Source organism: Hydra vulgaris, chromosome 12, assembly GCF_038396675.1.
Source record: "Hydra vulgaris chromosome 12, alternate assembly HydraT2T_AEP".
NCBI lineage: Eukaryota > Metazoa > Cnidaria > Hydrozoa > Anthoathecata > Hydridae > Hydra > Hydra vulgaris.
The window spans coordinates 8,837,501-8,853,918 of record NC_088931.1 but is presented as its reverse complement, the minus strand read 5'-3'; the positions used below and the strand labels follow the sequence as shown (position 1 = coordinate 8,853,918).

The following is a 16,418-nucleotide window of genomic DNA, read 5'->3' as shown; positions in this document are numbered from 1 at the left end:
CGTTATAAAAAAAAGTTCAACTTATGTTTTGTGCAAACTTTTGATGCAGCCATTTATTTAAAATTTAATTTTGAGTAAAAAAAAAAAAATGTTTAGGAAGGAAAATTGAAAAAACAATTGCGATAATAATATTAATAGTAATAATATAAACAATAGCAATAATAATAAGCTGATTTTTTTTTAGAACAAATAAAATTTAGAAATTGAACAATATATTGTAATATTTTTAAAAAGATTTGACAGTTAAGTTAAACCCAAGCATTAACATTAATTTTAATAAACTTAAATATATTTTTTAAACCAAAGTTTAATTATATATTTTTTAAATCTAAATCAAATTTTTTTTTTTTTTATCAGAATAAAATTATATTTTTAATAAAATTTAATAAAATAATTTAATAAAATTATATTATAAATTAGTTTTAAATTAAATCATATATTTTTTATCAGATTTAAATGTTTTTATGTCTTTGCTTCAAGTTTAAAAAATCAATCATTATAATAAAATAACAAGCGAAATTAAATTAAAATTTTATTTTTATTTGAGTTTTTTTTTAAATATTTTTATTTAAATAATAAATTTATTATTTAACTAGCGCTTATATCAAATTGTCATTCAAACTTTTGTAAAAAGTATTTTTACATAAACGTCATTTAAAAGTCAATGTGACTTTTTTTTAAATTAATTACTTCTTTTATCTTATTGTTTATAGTATTTAAAAGTTAAAAAATGTTTAAAAAAAATTGCTTAACTAAAATCGCTTACTGCCTACGCAAAAATCGCTCAAGGCGTACATAAATCGCTCTACGCTTAACACTTTAAAACAAGGCCCGCATATACATGTGTGTGTGCATATAAATATGTGTATATATATATATATATATATATATATATATATATATATATATATATATATATATATATATATATATATATATATATATAAATATATATATATATATATACAACCCTTGGAATTAGAAAAAATGAGGAAAAAACCTCAAACTGTTAGAGGTCAGCATTAGATCGGCAAAAAAAATTTGACACAAAGAGTTTACAATGAAACATAGAAACGAGGTCGGTAATTTTTTGCGAACTCAATCACTTTTAGGTCGGCAGTTAGGTCAGCATTGCCGAATGCCGTGTATCTGAATGTGTGTATATATATATATATATATATATATATATATATATATATATATATATATATATATATATATATCAGGGATGTCCAACCTTTTTACAGTAAGGGCCATTAATTTGTTTCAAAACAACTTGAGGGCCACAAACATAAAATACCCAAAATAAAAAATTATTAAATTTGAAGTTTTTATTTAAATTTAAATAAACAGTTACACTCATAGTTAAGGTTCAAAGTGAAGTTATACAAAAGTTCGATCAATGTGAAACTTGACACTGTTTTTTTTTTGCATAAATGATCTATGTCTGCTTTTATATTTGATGATGCAATTCGAAGGGTATTAGTAAGGTGTTCATCTGTCATTTCTCTGTTCTGTTTTTACATGCTTCATTTTAGAGAATAACTGTTCGCAGTTGTATGTGCTTCCAAAAAGTGAAAAATATTTAATAGCATGTCTGCACAAATAAGCAAAAACTTCAATGCTCATGTATTTTTTATAAAATTCTAACAATTCTACTTCTTTGTAGGCTTCTTTAAGATCTTTATTGTTTTGCAATTCTATTAATTCCATTTGAAATTCATTTCTAACTGTCTCAGCTTTGATGGAAAATGGATGCGCAAATAAGTCTAACTCATTTTTTTCCTTTTTAAAATCACAGAATCTTGTGTCAAATTCATCAATTAATTTTAAAATAAGAGTACAATATCTTTCAGAGTCAATTGTATTAATATTTCTTTCTGATAATGCCTTGAAATGGACAAGTACTTTAGAACTTAATTGTTGTTTCAGAAGTTTTAATTTTAAAACAAATGTTTCTACATTTTCAAACAATTTACTAATAAGTTGATCTTTACCCTGCAACTTAAGATTTAATTCCATTATCATCTGAGTCATGTCAATCAAAAATGCCAAATCAATCAGACAGTCAACATTTTCAAGCAAGCTTGTGTCTTTCCCTTTGATTTTTAGAAACAGCACTATTTCAGGTAATAGTATCCAAAATCTTTTCAGAGTAGCAGCTTGACTAAGCCATCTAACCTGGCTGAAATAAATTACATCTTCAGCCTCACTACCACAACCTTCAAGTAATTGTTTGAACTGTCTGTGATTAAGGCCACGACTTCTTATAAAGTTAACAGTATGAATAACAAGTTCCATAACATTCTTCATCTCCAATACTTTTGCACATAACTGCTCTTGGTGTATAATGCAGTGATATGAAATAATTTCATGATTAATGGATTTCTTAAGTAATGCAATAAATCCAATATTTTTTCCTGTTAGTGCACTTGCTCCATCTGTAGTGACACCACAGAGTTTCTTTTCTGGTAATTCAAATTTCACCAATGTTTTTTTCACTTCAAAGAGAATATCTTCTCCTCTTGTTGTGTCCTTCATATGATTAATATCTAACAGTTCTTCAATTACTTCAAAGTTACTAGTTATACCTCTAATAAAAATGGCTAGCTGAGCAGTATCACCTCTGTCTGTTGATTCATCCAGTGCCAGACTATAGGCTTCACATTTATTTAATTTTTTTTTTAATGATAATTCAATATTTTTTGATAGATATTCAACTCTTCTAGCAATAGTCTGGTGTGAGAGGCTAAGATCTTCAACAGTAGGTGTTTTTTCAGGACATATCTAATAAACCTCCAGTACAAAAAGGTTTACAACTTTTTGCAATAGCTTCTGCCATTAAAAAACTTATTTTGGTAGCACTGTAAGAGCTAATCACTTTAGTTTTCATCACTGATGAAAACTAAATGATGATTGTTGTGCAAGAAAAGTTTTCTTCAACAATTCAATCTTATCAATTCGAAATTGGCCTTTAAATTTGTCATAACTTACAGCATGTTTTGTAGTGCAGAGCCTGTTCACATTATAACTTTTACACACGGCAATTTTCTCCAAACAAATTAGACATATAATAGAATTACTTTGTTCATGTACAAAATAGTCAGTTGTCCAAGAAGGATTAAATACACTACCCCCATGACCGCTTTCAGTATCACATCTACGTCTTTTAGTTGAAGCCATCTTTATTAAATATAAAAAAATAATGTTTTTTCTTTAGCGCGCGTTTTATTATTTCAAATGCGGATTTATATAGTGAAAGTATAATCGAAATCAAATGTATAATTCGAATTATAAATATATAAATAATATGCTGTTGCTGTAGAACTTATTTTATTATTGTTATTTGAAATTTTTTTTGAAATAAAAATTCAAAATTAATGGACCGTGATATGCGGACCATGCCATAGGCTGACAAGGGCCACATTCTGGCCCGCGGGTGTGTATATATATACACACACACATTACATCTATACAAAAATAACTGATAATGACTCACAGTGTTTAAGATTTAGCACATAAACTTGCTTATTGGTCAAAAATTGACTCAGTAAACAACAACTTGTAAAACAAATTTTTATGTGAAATTTACAAAGATTTCAAATTGATAGTTAATAATTAAGATTATTCTTTATTTTTCTTAATTAATAATGCTAGTCAAAATGATATATTGTGACAAAAGTATTTAGATTAAATGCTCTAAAACTATATACAACATACAATTACTTCTTATAAAATACATAGTTCATAAAAATAAAGTTTATTTGTAATTATTTTAATCCAGGTTATTTTCAATCATAATGTTGTTAATTTAAAGAATATTTTTAGGATTTGATACAATTGTTAAATATGTATAGATAAAAAAACATAAACAGTTCAATAGTTCATAAAACAAATTTGTATTTGTTTCCAGGCTTATTGTTGAATGTTATATATGAATACAAATGAAAAAAAGGATATAAAAATTGAAGAAGCTACCTGTAAACTTATTAATACTAAATAAATTAGACTCCAAGCTGTACTGCAAAGGAATGTTTGGTACAGTATCTTCATCAAAAGCTTCAACTTGACCAACAGTCATTCCTGTGTATGCTGGAAGATTCAAGGTAAAGGTATAACGTCTTTTGAAGAAAGGTATTTTATCATTGATGTCCATAAGGTAAATGCTGACAGGAACAATAACTGAATGTTGAGGAGTTCCTTGATCACTGACTTTTACGTAAAAATAGAAATGCTTCGGGTGTAGCTCATAATCTAAAACCTGCATTTAAAAGTATATTTAAAAAATTATGCATTGATACTCTTATTTCCTTATTTTAATGATATGTTAAGGTAAAAATTGCCTGTTTTTTTTTTTAATTTTAAGAAAAGTTTACAATATTAATAGTATTAGACTTATGAGAAAAACACACAAAATTTGTCCTTTTATTGTTTCCAGGCTCTAATAACTGCAATTTTTCAAAAACATTCTCATTTGATAAAAGCATAAGCATACTCAAGTTATAAGTTTTTCCATTTCTTAAACACCAAAAAAAAGCTGGTGCTAGTACTAGCATAGCAACGAAAAAGGTGAGAGATTGTCTGTTGCAAAACAAAGTAAGAAACTGTCTGTTGCCAAACAAAATAAATGTCTGAGATTGTCATCTCCCCAAGGTCAAGGGGGTCACTACAGCCAAATTGGCTCTTTTTATTATAATGTTTTTTTCTTAATTGTTGCTATCAACCTTTTAACTCTAAAAAAATGAGCCTTGACGAACATGGAGCATCACAAGACTGCGGTGTGGAGAAACAAATTGATATTTTGTAAGAACAATAAGAATATCGGCTAATACCAATGAGTGGTAAATTTTGGTGTTATCAAGTCTTCGATTAACAGGTCACAATTCAAAAATCTGATTGGATTTAAAGAGATATAACTCTTTAAAAGTCTAAGGTAAAAAAAAAAAGTAGAATGTATTTTTATTCTAGTTTTTATATATACAATCAATATATATATTTAATTTTCAATTAAATCATTCCTTCTGATATTATCCAGAAGGCCTGGTATAGACTGAGCACAACTCTGTACGAGCTCAATATCAATTGTTTTAAGGCAATACCTGATCCACAACATAATTTACAAGGTTTTCTGCAAATTCTAGCCATATCTTATGTCAGACAAAAAATACTCCAAAAATTTTCGATAAGACAAAATTCTGGCAAGCCAGAGGGCATATGCACAATCTGAATAATACTTATTGATAAATGGAATAAGTCTCTTCTTAATACATTTATTTAAATTTTATTTTGAATTATAAGGAGCCCACATTTTCAGAAAAAGCATCTAAAGAAGTAATTTTTCTTTTGGTATTTAACTGTAGATGGAGCAGATTTTACATCACTAATATAAAATATATCATTGGTACTGGAATAATTTTATGTGAAAAAAAGACAATTCAACAATTGGTTTTCAAATTTTAATTTTTGACACAGTTAACTGTACTTCTAAAGGTTGGTAAGATCATTTTGGAATCTTTATTTATTTTATTTTTTTCTATACATTTTGTCTTTGTTTTTAATGTTTTACTAATGCATTGCTAAATACAAGTAAATTTTTGAGCTACCTGTTGTAGAAACTACACTTATATGGTCAAACATGAATTTGACCCTGTTAATGTTTCTCTTGGTCATTTTTATAACCTTTCTTTAATTTTTTGGTACATAGATTTACTCTCAGCACATTTAATTATCCTATAAATGGTGCTTTCAGTTATACTCTCAATTTTAAAGTGAACATAAGTGAACATATTTATATCTCGATTTTAAAGTGTTTTACCTTATACTTCAAGGAAGTTATCTCTTTAAATCCAGCCTTGTTTTTTAGTTGTGACCCACTATTGAAATGACATTTGAAAAACATAATTTAAATAGAAGTGACTTTAACATAAATACAGTTTCAAAATAGCCACAGGAAGCATGAATTTTACAATGACTTTCTTAATTATTCTCACTGATTGATATCAGCAATATAATTTATATCTTTATATGACCAAATAATAGACCCAGATTTAAACTTAATTACTTAGATAACTTATAGTCCAAACCTGTGTTATTGCATGGTTACTACATTTACATTTTATTAGTAAGGTTTCAGAGTTTAAAAATTTGATTTAGAAATAATAAAGTCCTGATTTTATATGCTAGATAAAAATGCTATATCTATTTTTTTAAATGCTATTTGCAAAATAATTTTTAATTCAACCTGCTTTTAACAGATATATCTTATATAACTTTACTAGATACATATCATGAATAAAAAAAAAAACATTGAAATAAATAGTTACCTTGTTTGTTCTAATCTCACCAGATATTTCATCTATGGTAAAATAAATTTTTCCAATATTACCAATAATTGAATAACGCAACATTCCGTTTATACCTTGATCTTCATCGGTGGCACTTACAATCAAAAAATTACCATCTTTATCAAGAACATTTGAATTACTGCTTAAGCTTTCAGATACATTTCCAGAATAAGATTTCTCCTTCACAAATGGTATATTATCATTACGATCAAGAATGTTGACATGTATGTTCATTGTAGTTACAATATTTTGATTTAGTGCACCATTTATAACAAACACACATTGTGTAATTTTTTCTGAATCAAGATCTGACTGCAATAAGGTAAATAGATAAATAAAACATTGAAATCAAAAAGTAACTTACTAATCAGAAAATAGAACAGCATAGTAAAAAAATGTAAAGAAATCTTCAAACAAATTTTTTTAAATATTACTTTTTCCTAAATTTATTACCAAAACTATTTTAAAATTACCTTGATGAAAATAGTTCCTGTAAAAGGCTCGACCCAAAATAAATTGCAACACTTATCACCATTTTCAGCAATTTCATAACTAATAGCAGTTGATTCTACTCGAATACTATCAGTAAGCATAGTTCCAGGTGCAACATTTTCACTTACAGAACCAGTTAAGCTGCTAATTTTAAACCAAATGTTGTTAGGATCTGCTACGATTGCTATCTATATAAAAATGTGTATAGATAAAAACTAGATAGTATAAAATGAATTTTATAGTTTAATAGAAAATAATAACCATAAAATAAAAATAAAAATATATATGCATAAGATTATATAAGATAAAATATATAATAAAAAATATCAAATCATTGTTCAAAACCATCTCACCTTAACATAAGCATTACCATTAAGTTCTGGAATACCGTGATCTTTCCCAATCAATTTTAAATTAATTGTCTTTCCAGTCAGCAAATTTAACTTTGATTTTACATAAATAAACCCATATGTTGCATCCACATCAAAATAATCATTATTTTCTTCAAAACTGTATGACACTTTACCATTTAAACCTGAAAATTTAGATATTTAATTATATAAAAATCTAATTATTATATACATATGATATATGTATATAACAATTAGATTTATATTTGATTTTATATTTAAAATTTGAGATTTAAATGGTAAAGGGTATATAATATACTAATATAATATAAGTATATACATATAAATATACATATATATATATATATGTATATGGGTGTGCGTGTGCGTGTGTATATATATATGTATATATATATAATAGAAGTGTATGTAATTGTGTAAAAATATATATAATTGAAGTGCATGTATATTATAAAGTGTTTATAATATACATACAATTTTTTATGAGTGTTACCTATATCTTTATCAACAGCATAAACAACCATAACAGTACTATGAACAGGTGTTGTATTAACAATAGTCAACTCATAAACTTCACTTGTAAATAAAGGTTTGTTATCATTTATATCTTCTAAGGATATTTGCACACAAAATGCAGTTTGTTCAACTGCATTGCTTGCAACAACAGTCATAAAATACTCTGATTTTAATTCTCTATCTAACTCTACTGGTTGAACAATGATTGAGCCATCATTCTCACCAACTGTGAATGGAAATGAATCATCGAAATTGTTTATCGTTTGATATTTAAAATCTGGATTAAGATTGTCTGGATCTATTACTAAAAAATAGATTTAATTTACAAATTGAAAAAAATGTTTCTATAACTATTGCGCTTACTTTTTTTTCTAAAAATAATTACCAAAAATTTATTCAAGCTTAGGTTTGCAAACTATATAACAAATAAATAAAATAACAAATAAAAAAACAAACAACACTGAACATTCTAAATAAATCTAAAAACATCAAGATGCAAGTACCATGCTAATAATCAAATGGAACATAATCAATATATATCAATTATACAATCCATGCAATCTTTGTCTAATTGAAATATATTATATTAAAAACTACAAATTTATTGTATTTTTTACTTGTTTCAGCAACTTATTTCAAATTTGTATTTTTACAACATTTTTTATTTTATTTTTGACATTTCAACAAATATTTTACGTGATATTTTAGTGACATTAATTAAAAATATGCCAAATTTGATCATTTTTTCTCAAATATTCTTCTAGCTTCCAGCCTTTTAGTAAAAAAGATTGCGGCTACAATTGCAGGTTTACAAAGCAAAATTTTTTGCATGTAAAAAATTGAATTCCACCTAGTTGCTATGTCATTTGTCTGCTCTAATCAGCTTTTGTTGCCCATCTGGTCTTCGTGCTGATGGTAGAGCTTGCATAAAAACTGTTTGCAAAAAAACAAAAGTTTTCAGTATTTAACAACCAGGGTATTAATTGAATCTATTTAAAAACATTTTTTTGAAAACCAGTTGTGGATGTTTGAGACACCCAGCTGATTTATATACACAACCTGATTCACAAACAGCTGGTTTAACATTAGCAGCACTGTCCCTCAAACAGTCTACCATAGTCTACACATTGACTAGCATAGACTCTATGGTAAATTTAAATTTTGTTTTTTTTTAACAGTAATTGAAGAAATAGGTTATTAACTAAAATATTATATAAGTTATACAATATTTTAAATTTGTTTAAGGAAATCATACATATTGTAGAAAAGCAAGAAGGACATATCTTTTCAATAACTTTAGCAATGACATCTTGATTATTTGTTATGATCTGTTCAGATATTTTACTAATATCAGATGATCTTCTGAGTTTTTGTCTATTAATTTGAGATATTTTCTCAATCCAATCATTTAATTTTGATGTTTCACTCCTGTTCAATGTATATAAATTTGTTTTGCAAGAATTACAAATGTTTTTTGGACAACACTCTTCTTCTACATCATATTCTCTCCAAAATAAATTTTGAATATGAAGTTGTACTGCGGGAGTTACTTGAATAAGTTTATCTTTTTCCAACGGAAATAAAGCAACATGCACAAATTAGAAATTTTTTGTCTGCCATTTTGAAAAAAAATATAAGTTTTATATGATCACTTTTAACCGTAATAATAATTATTTTTATCTGTATTGCAACATTTTGTACCAATTCGAATAGATGATGTAATCATAAAATGACACAATTAATTTAGGACATTTAATTAATTAAATCTAAAATTTCTATGTTTAAAAGTTAGTTTAAAATACGTTATTTAACCCAATAATAGTAAATAAACAAAAAAATTCAGAGTAAACCAAAATTTACTCTGGCGGTCTCAGGAGAGCACAGTGATGGACACAACTTTTTTTCTTTTTTTTAATTATTCACCTCCCCAAGGCTGAGAAGGCATTATGTAGGGTCCAACATTTGTAATATTGTTTGTAATTTCATAAGCAAACAATTAGGGCATGATGTCGCAAAAAATCATTTGGTTGCATGTAATAATGTAATAATATAAAAAAACCTTGAGAAGCATGTCTTTTTTTTTTTTGCGTCTGATTAAATTTTTGCGCTGGTTTTAAACCTGCAGCTTTTCTGCACCTTCTTACACCTAATGTTGAAAACAAGAATTGTTTTTTTGTTTTATTTTGGAATGGAACATTTCTGGAACATTTGAGAGTTTTAGAATTACAGAAGCATAGCTGGTTTAAGCAATAAGAGAATAGTGCGTTTTGAGATGAGACAAAAGGTCTGATGGTCTAGATCATCAGATCCACATGATTCTCTTCTATTGCAAATATTACAATTGACATACTTAGGGTCACTAATAAAGATTGTAAAATGCTTCCAAACCCAGCTTTGTTGACAAAATCTTTTTATCTTAGATAAAAATAAATAAATAGTCATAAAAGAAATAATTAAATAACTTTATGCTGCGATTGTTTGATTATTTGCGGTTTTAATATTTCTAAAAAGCAGATAGATATCTGCTATTTACCAATTAAAAAATTAAACAATTGGTGAAGATTAGGCTTAAAATTTAATTAAGAAATAGTAAAATATTTTTGAAATAGTAAAATAATTTTGTGATTGTTAAAATAACAAATTTAAAAATTACTGTAGATTTCCCTAATTCCGAACAGTCCCTAATTCCAAACAGCTTTAGTTCACTTATTGTTACATCTTTTATTTTTTTGGGATTTTTAAAAGGAAAACTGATTAATAAATTTGAAGACTAAGGTAATGAGAATATAAAAAAATATTTTCAAAATATATATTGATACCATTAAATTTTTTAATTGCAAGCAAAACACTTTTTAAAACCCTGAAAAACCAACAATATAAAACTGACTTAAAAAAAAAAGGCAATTTAAATTGCGTACTGTTTGATGTAGAATTTGATGGTGATTATTTATCTGAAAAAAAAAACTCAAAAATTAGCAATACTTCATAAGATATCTTAAAAACAGTAGTTTTCTGCTTAATTAAAACATTTCCCAAATTCCAAACAGATTTTGGAATGCACTTTTTTTTGCAAAAGTTAGCGTTTTTACGCACTCGTAATTAACAACAATATTTTACAATAGTACTTTAATGTCATTAACTTGATTTAATGTCATTAACTAAGAAAACCATGAACGCTTTTAACTTTTTATTGAATTTCTAAACGTCTTGTTTATTTTAACGTTTGTTAATGAAAAAATGTCAAAGTTTGAAAAAAATGAAGATCGCAAAAATTAAACTCTGCATTGAGGCTATCAATAATAAGAAGATGTCATATTCAGAAGCCGCTTTATGTTATAACATTCCTAAAACAACTATTTTTTGCAGATTAAAAGGAATAAATGGAGCTGCTGGTGTTGGTAGGCCCAGAGCAATAAGCCAAGTAATGGAGAGGCTTATAGTTGAACTTGTACAGTTTATGAGTAACATTGGCTTCAGCTTAAAAAGAAATGATATTTTAACTGTGGTCGAAAACTATTTGAAGGAATCTAAACGAACTTATTTATTCAAGAACAGTAAACCTACTCGAAAGTGGTACAATAGTTTCATAAAAAAATATGTGAAAAATATCTGTGAAAGAAAAGCTACTAGCATGCAAGCTGTAAGAGCAGTGTCTTCGCAACCAGCAACTATTGATGAATGGTTCAGCCAAGTTGACACTGTTTATCGAGAGCATAATTTAAATGAAAAGTCGTTTCATGTGTTCAACTGTGATGAAAGTGGATTGAAATTTGATCAAAGTAAAGTCAACATTGTTTGTCGAAAAAGAATAAAAAATCCAAAACAACATGTCCCAACAAACGAAAAACATATGACTACAATTTTAACCTGTTGCAATGCTTTTGGAAATTTCCTACTTCATCAAGTTGTTTACAAAGGTGGAAATTTGATGAAAGCTTAGGTTCAAGGCGGTGCTTCTGATGTTTATTATTCTACCAGCAAATCAGGTTAGATGGAAAGCAAAAATTTCATAGAATGGTTTTGTTCAATTTTTTCAGTTCATGCAAACAAACTTCAAGGACCTAAAATTCTATTTTTAGACGGATGTTTGAGTTTTTAAAACTGTAAAGGCGGAATAGAAGCGAATTGTAGAAGTTTACTTGGTTAGAAATTCTTATTTAAGTTTAAGTAACCGGCAGTTTCCAGCCATGCTAAAAAACCTTATTGCAAGTAAAGGCTTTAAAGCAGAAAATGCACCTAGAGGTTTTATTCATAGAGTTTTTTGAATTTATTTTATTAGTTTTATCGAGTGAAACTTGTGAATTGGTAGACTTTCCAGAAAAACAATTCTCAATTTTGTCATTTGTTACTTGTTGAAAAATAGCGTCGATTGCAGTTTTATTTAGAGTTATTTTTGAACGATTGAGTCAAAATATGCCTATACAGGCATATTTCCACTCAATCGTTCAAAAATAACTCTAAATAAAACTGCAATCGTTGCTATTTTTCAACAAGTAACAAATGACAAAATTGAGAATTGTTTTTCTGGAAAGTCTACCAATTCACAAGTTTCACTCGATAAAACTAATAAAATAAATTTAAAAAACTCTATGAATAGACTTTCAAAAAAAGAAGTATTGCTCATAGAATTAGATAGCATCCAAAATGCCATTAAAAAAGCATCTTTTGATAATAATAAATCAGTGCTCAGTGTGCTTAGAGATGGATTAAAGCCTCTTTCCAGTAGTAAAGAAAAAGGGAAAATAATTAAAAAAACAACAAGTTGTAACATGACTGAACAATCTGCAATGGCTCAGGACAAAGCAACACAAGCTGCTAAAAAAAGAAAACTAGATGAAAAAGAAGCCAGAGAAAGTTATTAGAGAAAAAAAAAAGATTGGACTCAGCAACTCTCAAAGAACAAAAGTTTTACAAAAAAGAAGAAAAAAACCTTTCAAAACTTAAAAAACCCCAAAAATGGTCTCAGAAATATAACAAAACAACAAAGATGTCTACTAGTCAAAATATTGAGTGTCTTCCTGCTGCTGGCTGTAATCCTTACCATATCAATCATCTTTGTATTTCCTGTGTTCTAACTGGTCGTGTATTCCTTGTATTATCAATTATTAGAAACAATTGAATTCGTGTGCAAGGAGTGTGAATAACTTTTATTAGTTTTAATTTTTGCAGCTTGACGCCTTAAAACAATATTTTTTGAATACAACAACTTTTTCATTATAGTTTTTTAAAAACTATCAAATCTGTACAGCACAGCTAGGGCTGCCACCTCCAAATAAATAAGTATTCACTTGGAGATACCAACCGTAGTTGTACTGTACAGATTTGATAATTTACAGATAATAGAAAAATATAGATATATTGCTGTGATACTATTTAATAAAAACTAACTGTGATACTATTTAATGGCGAAGAATAATGGCGTGGTTATAATAATGGAAGGTTATAAAATAATAATTTTCAGTGAGCAAAATTAAGGGGTTACTGAACAATGTTTCAGTCTTTGAATTACTGCCATTTCAAAATACAACTGCCTAAAGGTTAAAACTGCATTGTTATATGATAAAAAAGTACTACAAGCTTTCTATTTGATTAATGAGGGAGCATTCTCTAAGGCTGCAACCAACCTGATACTAATAACTGAGATTTCTGACCAACGATGGTTAACTGACAGAAACAGGCAGTGACTGTGAAGGTTTTTTTTAAACTGATTTCAAAAAAATAATGGAAGCTCTGCACCAACACTCTGCACCAACACAATGTTATACCTTTACATTAAAATAAAAGTAATTTTAAATTTTAAAAATCTTTATACCTAACTCTAAGCTAGAGGTCTATGCTAGTATAAATTATTTACTTTTTTAAATTAAATGCCATTTTTCGGGATTTAATATGTACGGGATGTAATATTACAGAATAAGGAACATGTGTTACTAATTCCAAACAAAAACTTGACTTTTTAAATTTAAAAATTAACAATATTTTTATAATAGATAAACTTGTTGCTTAATATGGTTCGAGTTAGTTTAGATTCCAGTTTATTTATTTAAAAAAATAATATAAAATTCAAAAAGCAAGTGGAGTTATTCAACTTTAAGTACGATTTTGTTTGGAATTAGGGAAATCTACGGTAAACCATACAAAATTTAGAACCATACAACTGAAATTATGGTTTCCCATTTCAACCAAAAATTCAGTTTTGTACCAAATTTAAAAAAAGTATAAAAACCAAAATTTTGGTATCGGTTCAAATTGAAGTTTCAGCTAAATCTGAATTTCAGTCAATCACTAATTACCTAATGATATGAAGCATAGAAAAGTACTTTCATTTTAACTATTTTAAGAAGTATAATTTTATATTTTTTTATAAAATTGTTTTAAAACAAAAGTTGTATTACTAACAGAAAACAACATATGAAGGCGTTATTTTCAAAATGCAGTATGTACCAATTTTGAAAATACAGAGAAAATTTCTGGTTTGTTTTTAGTATATAAGGAACTATAAAATGGTGGATAGACTAAACAACCGCTCTCTTATCTCAGATTTTAGGTAAATACAATGCTTAAAAGAAGAAGAAAAAAAGCTTATTCTTTCTTATTTTTAGTGGAGATAAAATCTTCTTTATTGTGTATACGTTAAAATCTTAAAGATTTGATTATCTTATTGTCCATTAGTCCCAAAATAAAAATTTAAAAAAGTTAAATTAAAAATAAATTTAAAACATTTTTGACCTTTCAGGCACATGAAGTAGCACCAAAGGACCAGTTGTTAGTTCAAACTAACTTTTTCCTGCACTCAAAGTGTCGCAAGAGTAGCAATCTTAGCTATTCTTGGAACAGACACTAAAGAGCATGAGTTGATTGATGAGTTGATAAGATGATTCAATGGTCATACTTCTGAATGAAAATATTCAGAAGTATGACCATTATTCTGATAAATATTTATGCTGTGTAAAAGTATTTTGTCTTTATAATTTTCAAAATTATTTTGCCTTTAAATATTTTTCTGATTTGAAGAATACCATAGAAAATTATTTTATTTGAGAAATATGTAACTTAATATTATTTTTGTTTCAGCAATAAAGACAGACTGAGTTTTGTGTGTTGCCAATTAATGGTTTCAGCATAGGCAACCATATTTCAAAAGAGAGAAAACAGAAAATTAATGACCTACACAGATAAGAAAGATCTGTAAAAAAGCATAACCAGACAGTTACTTGTAGAGTTAGCAACAACATAAATGGGTTGTCTATGGTTCATTTCTTGAAAAAAAAGTATTTTAGAAACATGCTCATTACTCATACCTTCTCTGTACAAGAGCATTCATACCTTCTAGTAGATGGAGTGCTTGTTCATGTTCAATATATCAAAAAATGTGAGAAGATTATAGCACCTGATGTCTACAGAGACATTAGCCGTAGACTTTATGGCAAAGTCTACGGCTAATGAAATTTTGAAGTTATTTAATCAAAGCTTAATTACTTTGAAACTGAACTATTTATAGATTCGAAACTTTAATATTTTCTAATGTCTACTAAGAAAATAAAACATTAAAAAAAAAAACGATCTATTAAAAGGATTTGAATATCTAATACCCAACAGTCTCAAATAGTTAGCTTAATCAATAGAATCATCCTAAGCACTTTTTAATTTTAAAAATTATTAGGTTTGAACTATTAACTGAGACACTTCTAAATTATATTAAATTTAAGCCTTTATTTTTACAAGTGCGATCGCACGCCTTATATGATAACTGTTATATCGCAACTGCTATATCAGGCAAATCCAACGAGTGAATAACTTTTATGTTTTATTTGCTTTGTAGACATTAAAAAATATTAAAGATTCAAATTTTTAAATTATTAAGTTTTTAAGTAACTAAGCTTGGATTAAATAACTTTGAAATTTTGATTTTTTCTAAATTTTTTGTAGTGAAACACTTTTAAACTAATATAAAAACATATCAATTTTATGCTTTTTTTTTTCTGGTTTATTTCTTATTTATTCTATGGTTTATTTATTTTTAATTTTAGTCAAAGTTACATTTGTTTATTCAGTGCATTTTTTGAACACGCTAACTTAAAACACACAAAAAGCCATGGCCAAGTTGTCAAAACAAAATATTACATGGGTGGTCATATAAGACTGCACAGTTTAGTAATGATAGTAGTTAACTTTTTGTTTTAATGTCCATTTTTATTCTCTAAACATAAAAGAATATAGTTATATATATAATATATATATATATATATATATATATATATATATATATATATATATATATATATATATATATATATATATATATATATATCAGGCTTTGTAACGAGATTTCGCTGCGTAGCAAAAACGCGTAACGCATTTCTAAGTAACTCAACTCTTCAAATATATTTTGCATCGTTAGAAGTTATATTGCGTTACTCGCGTCTTTTCAAGTACCGCATTGTAATTAAAGTTATTTTATTAAAAATAACTTAAAAGTCAAACAAACCGTTTGTTTTTTTCTCACTATAACAAAAGTTACAAATAAAATCTAACTTATTTAAAAAATCATTTTTATTATTTTTTTCAAATATGAACTAAATTTTATTTTGAAAAAAATATTTTTTTCATGAAACGTAAAATAATGTTTGTTTATTTTCTTATGATTTTACAGTTGATTTTTGGTTATTTTATTAACTGTTAATAAATCTTTGCT

General features: G+C 26.8%; 1 protein-coding gene across 1 annotated transcript in view; it reads right to left on the bottom strand.

Annotated features, from left to right (window-relative positions):
* Positions 1 to 16,418, bottom strand: part of LOC100202523 (protocadherin Fat 1) — a 101,370-nt gene that overhangs the window by 75,744 nt on the left and 9,208 nt on the right. Inside the window, exons 4-8 of the mRNA XM_065811453.1 lie at positions 7,701 to 8,027; positions 7,190 to 7,371; positions 6,818 to 7,024; positions 6,324 to 6,656; positions 3,979 to 4,261 (exon numbers count right to left, since the gene is read on the bottom strand). Coding sequence (XP_065667525.1) covers positions 3,979 to 4,261; positions 6,324 to 6,656; positions 6,818 to 7,024; positions 7,190 to 7,371; positions 7,701 to 8,027 — 1,332 coding nt within the window. The remainder of the gene's footprint in view (positions 1 to 3,978; positions 4,262 to 6,323; positions 6,657 to 6,817; positions 7,025 to 7,189; positions 7,372 to 7,700; positions 8,028 to 16,418) is intronic.